Source organism: Scyliorhinus canicula, chromosome 8 (assembly GCF_902713615.1).
Source record: "Scyliorhinus canicula chromosome 8, sScyCan1.1, whole genome shotgun sequence".
In the NCBI taxonomy this organism is placed as follows: domain Eukaryota; kingdom Metazoa; phylum Chordata; class Chondrichthyes; order Carcharhiniformes; family Scyliorhinidae; genus Scyliorhinus; species Scyliorhinus canicula.
The window spans coordinates 50,255,838-50,264,852 of record NC_052153.1 but is presented as its reverse complement, the minus strand read 5'-3'; the positions used below and the strand labels follow the sequence as shown (position 1 = coordinate 50,264,852).

The 9,015-nt window shown below is 51.8% G+C and overlaps 1 protein-coding gene across 1 annotated transcript; it reads right to left on the bottom strand.

The window, feature by feature from the left end:
• Positions 1-573: 573 nt before the first annotated feature.
• LOC119970238 (mitochondrial import receptor subunit TOM5 homolog) lies at positions 574-3,869 on the bottom strand. The gene is made up of 2 exons (XM_038804528.1): positions 3,654-3,869; positions 574-1,672 (listed from the first exon to the last, which is right to left on the bottom strand). Exons 1-2 carry the CDS (start codon positions 3,772-3,774, stop codon positions 1,638-1,640), a joined length of 156 nt encoding a protein of 51 aa, XP_038660456.1. The 5' UTR covers positions 3,775-3,869; the 3' UTR covers positions 574-1,637.
• Positions 3,870-9,015: the final 5,146 nt, after the last annotated feature.

Here is a 9,015-nt window from a genome sequence, read left to right as displayed (position 1 = left end):
ATTTGTGTTGGGGCCTCAACCATTCACCATATTTCTGAACAACTTAGATGAGGGGATAGAAAATCACATACCCCAATGTACTGATAAGGTACAAAAAAAATGATCAAAAAGGCAAATGGAATGGTAGCCTTTATAACTAGAGGAATTATGATGGGGAGTAGAAGTCATGGTTGAGTTACACAAAGCCGTGGAGTACAGAGAGCAGTTCTGGGCACAGCTTAAGGAGGACATATTAGCCTAGGAGGGAGTGCAGTATAGATTTACCAGAATTTTTAAAAATCCTTTCATGGGATGTGGGCATTGTTGGCAAGGCCAGGATTTGTTACCAATCACCCTAATTGCCCTTGAACAGAGTGGCTTGATAGGCCATTTCAGAAGGCAGTTAAGAGTCAACCACATTGTTGTGGGTCTGGAATCACATGTAAACCAGACCAGTAAGGACAGTGGCGGAACAGATTCAACTGGCTAAATGGCCTACTCTTTCTGCCCTACTCTTCCACGTGTGCACCAAAAGTCATTAGTTAGTTAACTGGCAGAATGTACTAAATAATCACTTACCCGATTTTCAATTTGAACAGGCCAGCTGATTGTTACTAATGGTTCCACGAAGGACCAACAATCCACTTTATTGCTTAAAAGAACATAATCCAACTATCGCCCTCGGTTCAATAAAAGTAAATCAATGAAAACTGCCGATGTCCTTTACACAAAATTCCAGCATAATTTAAGGCTTGTACAGATATTTAGGGAGGCAGAGGAATGTCAAAATGTAGCATAGTTACACTACAATTTAGATATATTAAAGAAAAAAAGCAGAGATGAAAATGTAAATGAGAATATAACAAGTGGTTTAAAAAAGCATTGAAATCAGAGTTGCGATCTTTACATCAGTGCAATTAACATGAGATTTCATAATCTTTAAATCAGGCAAGATGAAAAATAACCGTCAATTGTTTTAATAGATAATCCAAAATGAAAATGTCTTTTTAAGTGCAAAACCAATTATTAAAAGCAAATCCAGTGAAAAGTATCAACTAAACTCACAACTGGAGAATTATCAGTGTTCCATGCCATTTCTTACACTGCACCCCTCAAGCCTGGAGGCATAGCAAACACCTGGAATATCTTTTGCAGAATTGTACTTTTTACAGGTTCAAAAGATTAGTATTGTGTCTGAGGCAATATTATCAAATACTGCAATTTCTACATGATTCTCCAGGAAGCACGATATTCAGCTGATTTCTAAACCAGTTGGATAATGGACCAGATTCACACTTGGGGCAGACACCAGGTGTTATAAACACAGGTTTTGGTTTGCACACTGGTACATTAGTGCATGCTGGGAACCTGTGGTGTAAAACAATCACAAAACAAAAAGTGTCCTTGGATGAAACAAAATGGGAAATGGTCAATGTGAGATAAGCATCGACAACAATTCATGTTATGTTCCACAGGCAGAAGAGTTTCCAATATGTTGAGGGTTGACAGTTTGTCCTATAGCTGAGTTTAAAGATCCATTTCTTTGCAGGAGTAGCATTCCCAATTGTCCACGTTCATTTTATCATTCTGTGCCAACGAAGATCAAGTATGGCTTGATCACTGCCCTGCACCATGCTGGTCTCTGCGGGTAGCGAAGTTCAAATACTATCCAGTTTCATTAGGATAAATGGTGCTGGAAAAAAGATTGTATGATTTAGTATAATTTGCAGACTAAAGCTATTTGAAATGGCAGCATAAACATGTACCAGATGAAATTCTGACAGGAAGGTGTGCTGGTTGAGTTTATATACATTAAAAACAGCCATGAAAAGTCCAATATTCTTTATTTGTTATTAAAAATACTTGCATGTGGACCATTTTGCTGCAATACTTGTACATGAAAATTTTAAAAAGCTGTTAGAAGATTTGATTATTGACATTAAGCAAAATAATGCAAGAGAAAATGTTGAGACTTTTGTGCACAATACTACTGCTCTCATAGTATGTCACAGTCGAGTGACACTGCTGTGGCTAAAGGACTGATATATGCTACATTCAGTCTAAACTGTACTGAGCAGTAGATGGAAGACAACACTTCCTAGCACCTCTGACTGGGAAGCTCAACCAGAAATATCGACCCTTTAAGGACTCTTTCTCCTGGTACAGCTTATCTCCCCCCCCGCCCCCAAAACCATCTCTCCAGCCTAGAACAGTCTGTCTCTCTGTCTGTTGTGGGGAAGGTGTTAGAATCAGTCATTAAGAAGGTATAGCTGAGCAATTAGAAAAACATCAGGTAAACAGGAAGAGTCAGCATGGTTTTGTGAAAGGGAAATCATGTTTAACCAATTTATTGTACAGGTCTTTGAAGGAGTAAGGCATGCTCGGGAAAAAGAGTATGTAGGTGTACTGTACTTGGTATCCAGAAGGCCTTTGATAATGTGCTACATCCAAGATTACTGCGGAAAATAAGAGCTCATGGTATCAGTGGTAACATATTAGCACAGGTAGAAGATCGGTTGGCTGGCAGAATACAGAGAGTATGCAAAAATTAATGTTTCTCTGATTGGTAGTAAGTAGCAAGTGGAGTACCGCAGGGGTCCTCGATGTGGCTGCTTTTCACAATTTGTATCAATTACCTAGTTGAGGGTGTGTGAAGGCATGGCAGCTAAATTTTTTTTTAAATTCATTTTTTCCATTCCAATTAAGGGGCAATTTAGCATGACATTTAGTCTGCACATCTTTTGGTTTGTGGGGGCAAAACCCATGCAAAGGGAGAATGTGCAAACTCCACAGTGACAGTGACCCAGAGCCAGGATTGAACCTGGGACCTCGGCACCGTGAGGCTGCAGGGCTAACCCACTGCGCCACCGGGCTGCCCTATGGTAGTGTAATGAAGAGGACAAACAAGATCACAGATGGCTATAAATAGGTTGAGTGAGTGGGGAGAAATCTGGCAGTTGTGGGAAATGAAGTTATTCACATTGGCAGGAAGAATAAGTATTAGTTAAATTGAGAACAACTTCAGAATTCAGAGGCTGTAGGTACTGCATGCACGAGTCACAAAAGTTAGTATGCAAATGCAACAAGTAATTAAGAAGGCGAATGGAATGCTATCCTCTTGTTATGAAATGATGTGGAGATACCAGCGTTGGACTGGGGTGAGCACAGTAAGAAGTCTTACAACACCAGGTTAAAGTCCAACAAGTTTGTTTCAAATCACTAGCTTTCGGAGCAGTGCTCTTTCACCTGAGAAAGGAGCTGTGCTCCGAAAGCTAGTGATTTGAAACAAACGTGTTGGACTTTAACCTGGTGTTATAAGACTTCTTACTGTGCCCACCCCAGTCCAACACCGGCATCTCCACATCATCCCTTTTTTCCTGGCAGTTTCTCCGGTCCCTCCCAGGGGTTGATTTGCTGCACAGGACACTCCATGTGCGATCCCCACTCTCCAAGCGGATGGATGGGGACGAGGAGAGCACTGCCCGGGCCCAGCCCTCACTGATGTATACTGCTTATGTCCACAAATGAAAGGCTATTGCAGCTCGGACATTCTGGGGCAGAGGCCGTCCTGGCAGCAATCCGGCCGTGATTCCCAGTGACCGTGAGCAGGAAGCCCTGACCTCAGGTTCCCGATTCCACTCCCCGCCCACCCGCCGCCGTCTCCCCACACTCACTGGCCCGCAGGATGGCCACGTAGATGAGGAAGTTGCGAACGGAGCGCAGCACATCCGCTCGCATCTTTTTCCGCAGCTCCTCTGGGTCCATCTTCGGCCCCAGCGCTTCCATCCTGAACATGGCGGCCCCCACACTCCGGTTGCTGACCCCTGACCCTACTCGCTCGCCCCCACGTGGCCACTTCGCTCCAATTAGAGGCCTGTTCACGTTCGTCACTTGTCGTCATCCAATCGACGCTCAGGCGCGGCCCCGCCCCCCAAGTCAGGCGAAAGGACCCGCCCCCTGGCCGGGTGAAAGGCTCCGCCCCCCTGCCAAGCGAATGGCTCCACCCCCAAGCCATGTGAAAGGCTCCACCCTCAGTCCAGGTGAAAGGCCCCGCCCCCAGACCAGGTGAAAGGCTCCGCCCTGAGTCCAGGTGAAAGGCCCCGCTGGTTTGTATTGAGCGCTGCTGGCTATCTGAAGTAAAAATAGGAAATGCTGAGCAGATTTGGCACAGCCTGTGGAGAAGGGGACATTTTATGGAGTTGGCGAGAGCGATAAATTTGGCACTTAAATGGGCAGGAGCCAAAGGTTTGCTTTCCCAAAGGTGGGTTCAAAGTTAGAGTTTGAATCAGTGGCATGGGTGTGGCATGGGTGTGGCAGATAGGGCCTCACACCATCTGGTGACGGGTCCCCACTGTGTACACATGGTGCAAATATGGCTGCTAACTCTTTTTAAAAAAAATTTTAATTAAAATTTTCACAAAATATAAACAACAAAACAATATTAACAGAATAACCATTGTAAAAACCCAAGAACAACACCCACCCCCCTACAAAAGCAACTACTAAATCGAAAACAAAAAAAAAGCAAACAACAGAAAGGAAAGAGATAACACCCGCCACATCCCACAAACCCATGTACACACTTCTCCCACCAAACCCGATCATGTCCCAGTCATGTGGGCCCTATGCAGCACCTTGAACTGTATGAGGCTAAGCTTCGCACAGGAAGAGGAGGAATTCACCACGTCCCCTCCTCAATCTCCTCACCCAGCTCCTCTTCCCATTTACCCTTCAGCTCCTCCACCAAGGCCTCATCTACCTCCTGCATTGCGCGGTATATGTCCGAAATCCTCCCTCCTCCAACCCACACCCCCGAGAGCACCCTGTCCCGTACCCCACGTGGGGGCAGCAAGGGGAACCTCTCCACCTGCCGCCTGGCAAACGCCCTAACCTGCATGTACCTAAACATGTTCCCCGGGGGGATCCCAAACTTCCCCTCTAACTCCCCCAGGCTCGCGAACCTCCCATCCACAAACAGGTCCCTCAACCTCCTAATACCTACCATGTGCCAGCCCAGAAATCCGCCATCGATGCTCCCTGGAATAAATCGGTGGTTCCCCCGTATCGGGGACTCCATCGAGCCCCCCACCTCTCCCCTATGCTGTCTCCATTGCCCCCAAATTTTGAGGGTAGCCGCCACCACCGGGCTCGTGGTATACCTCGTAGGAGGGAGCGGCAACGGCGCCGTTACCAGTGCCTCCAGGCTCGTGCACACACAGGATGCCATCTCCATCCTCTTCCATGCTGCCCCTTCCCCGTCCATTACCCACTTACGCACCATCGCTGCGTTGGCAGCCCAATAATACCCACAGAGGTTGGGCAGCGCCAGCCTCCCCCTATCCCTGCCCCGTTCCAAGAACACCCTTCTCACCTTCGGAGTCCCATGTGCCCACACAAATCCCGTAATACTCCTGTTAACTCTCCTAAAAAAGGCCTTTGGGATAAGGATTGGAAGGCACTGGAACAGGAACAAAAACCTCGGGAGCACCGTCATCTTAACGGACTGCACCCTCCCCGCCAGTGACAGCGGTAACATATCCCACCTCTTGAACTCCTCCTCCATTTGCTCCACCAACCTTGTGAGGTTGAGCTTGTGCAGGGCCTCCCAGCTCCCAGCCACCTGGACTCCTAGGTACCTGAAGCTCCTCCCTGCCTGCTTCAGTGGGAGCCTACCACTCCCATCCTCCTGATCCGCCGGGTGCACCACGAACAAGTCGCTCTTGCCCAGGTTGAGCTTATATCCAGAGAAGCCCCCAAATTCGCTGAGAATCCTCATCACCTCCGGCATCCCCCCCACCGGGTCCGCCACATACAGCAACAGGTCATCCACATAAAGCGACACTCGATGCTCCTCCCCACCCCGCACCAGGCCCCTCCAGTTTCCTGACTCCCTCAACGCCATGGCCAGGGGCTCAATTGCCAACGCAAAGAGCAAGGGGGGCCCGGTACAGCCGAAAGTACTCCGACCTCCTCCTATTTGTGGCTACACTCGCCATCAGGGCCTCATAAAGCAACCTCACCCACCGGACAAACCCCTCCCCAAACCCAAACCTTTCCAACACCTCCCACAGATACCCCCACTCAACCCTATCAAAGGCCTTCTCCGCATCTAATGCCACCACTATCTCCGCCTCCCCTTCCACAGCCGGCATCATAATGACATTGAGGAGCCTTCGTATGTTGGTATTCAACTGCCTTCCCTTCACAAACCCCGTCTGGTCCTCGTGAATGACCCCCGGCACACAATCCTCTATTCTTGTGGCTAAGATCTTTGCCAGCAGCTTGGCGTCCACGTTTAGCAGCGAGATCGGCCTATATGACCCACACTGCAGAGGGTCCTTGTCCCGCTTAAGGATGAAGGAAATCAGCACCCGTGACATAGTTGGGGGCAAAGCTCCCCCTCCCTTGCCTCGTTAAAGGTCCGGACCAACAGGGGGCCCAACAGGTCCGCATACATTTTATAAAATTCGCCCGGAAACCCATCCGGCCCCGTCGCCTTCCCCGACTGCATGCTCCCTATCCCATTAACCAGCTCCTCCAGCTCAATCGGCGCCCCCAGTCCCTCCACCTGCCCTTTCTCCACCTTCGGAAATCGCAGCTTGTCCAAGAAGCGCCCCATTCCCCCCCTCCACCGGGGGTTCAGACCGGTACAGTTCCCCATAAAAGCCCCTAAAGACCCCATTAACGTCTACCCCCCTCCGCACCACTTTCCCAACTCTATCCGTCACTCCCCCAATCTCCCTGGCCGCGTCTCGCTTTCGGAGCTGGTGTGCCAGCATCCTGCTCGCCTTCTCTCCATATTCATACACCGCCCCCTGTGCTTTCCTCCACTGAGCTTCCGCCTTTCTGGTGGTCAGTAGATCGAACCTGGCCTGAAGGCTACACCGCTCCCCCAGCAATCCCTCCTCCGGAGCCTCCGCATATCTCCTATCCACCCTCACCATCTCCCCTACCAATCTCTCCCTCTCCCTCTGCTCCCCCCTCTCCCTATGGGTTCGGATGGTAATCAATTCCCCTCTAGTCACCGCCTTCAATGCCTCCCAGACCGTCCCCACTCGGACCTCCCCATTATCGTTGGCCTCAAGGTACCTCTTAATACACCCCCGAACCCTCCCGGCCACCTCCTCGTCTGCCAGCAGCCCCACCTCCAAGCGCCAGAGCGGACGCTGGTCCCTCTCCTCCCCCAGCCCGAGGTCCACCCAGTGCGGGGCATGATCCGAAATGGCAATGGCAGAGTATTCAACATCCTCCACCCTCGAAACCAGCCCCTGCTCAGGACAAAAAAATCAATCCAAGAATAGGCCTTATGCACGTGGGAGAAAAACGAGTACTCCCTGGCCCTTGGCCTCGCAAACCTCCAGGGATCCACCCCTCCCATCTGATCCATAAACCCCCTTAACACGTTAGCCGCCACCGGCCTCCTACCCGTCCGGGACCTGGATCGGTCCAATGGAGGATCCAGCACCGTGTTGAAGTCCCCCCCCCCCCCCATGATCAGGACCCCCACCTCCAGGTCCGGAATGCAGCCCAACATGCGCCCCATATACCCCGCATCGTCCCAGTTTGGGGCGTAAACATTCACCAACACCACCCGCTCCCCCTGCAGCTTACCACTCACCATCACACACCTCCGCCACTGTCAGCCACCACATTTAACGCCTCAAACGACACCCTCTTTCCCACCAGGATTGCCACCCCCCGATTCTTCTCATCCAGCCCTGAATGAAATACTTGGCCCACCCACCCCTTCCTCAGTCGAACCTGGTCCGCCACCTTCAGGTGTGTCTCTTGGAGCATGGCCACATCCGCCTTCAGCCCCTTCAAGTGCGCAAACACCCGGGCCCGCTTGACCGGCCCGTTCAGCCCCCTCACGTTCTAGGTCATCAGCCGGATCAGAGGGCTCCCTGCCCCCCTCCCCTGCCGACTAGCCATAACCTATCCCCTGCCCGCCACTGAACAGCGTCCCCCGCTCGGCCTGTTCCCCACGGCGGCAACTCCCCCCCCCCCCCCCCCCCCCCCCCCCCCCCCCCCCAGGCTAGGACCCCTCCTAGCCGCGCCCCTCCCTCCGCAGCACTCCCGTGAGCCAGCTAACTTCTGCTGACCCTGGCGACTCCCGCCACACCACCGACCCCTCCCCACGTGGGACTACTCCTCCTCCTTCGTGCCCATCAACTGGCCCTCCTTCCCCCCCCCCCCCCGCTCTTGTGCGGGAAAATAACAACCAGCAAAGGCCCGCGCTTCTCAGCCCTGACCCCGCCCCCATCATCCCGCAGCGCGGGAAACCAGAGAAAAGCCCGCGCTTTCGCCCTGCCCAACCCCGCCTCCTCTAGGGCAACTCCCATTGCCAGTCCCCACCACCAGCTCCCCGCACTCCCAGTTTACCTCCCTGCCCGAACCCGTCCACCAGACCCATACAAAAAGACATAAAGACATCGCCCTACCCACCCTGAAGCCAACACACATCCTGCATTAAACAGAGAACCCCCCCTCCAGAGAAAAAATTAAACACAGTTACATTTTCATACAAAACCCCCATCCTTGACCCTCAGTTTGAGTCCAGTTTCTCGCCCTGCACAAAGGCCCACGCCTCCTCCGGGGACTCAAAATAATGGTGCCGGTCCTTGTAGGTGACCCACAGACACGCCGGCTGCAACATGCCAAACTTCACACTCCGTCTGTGGAGCACCGCCTTCGTCCGGTTAAACCCGGCCCTCCACTTAGCCACCTCCGCACTCCAGTCCTGGTAGATCCGCACTACTGTGTTCTCCCACTTGCTGCTCCGCTCCCTCTTGGCCCACCGGAGCATGCACTCCCGGTCAACGAACCGGTGAAACCGCACCAACACCGCCCGCGGCGGCTCATTTGGCTTGGGCCTCCTAGCCAGTATTCTGTGGGCACCCTCCAACTCCAGGGGCCCCTGGAAGGACCCAGCTCCCATCAACGAGTTCAGCATAACGACCACATAGGCCGCCAGGTCCGACCCCTCCAGCCCCTCCGCGAGGCCCAGGATCCGTAAATTCTTCCAGCTCCTCGAAC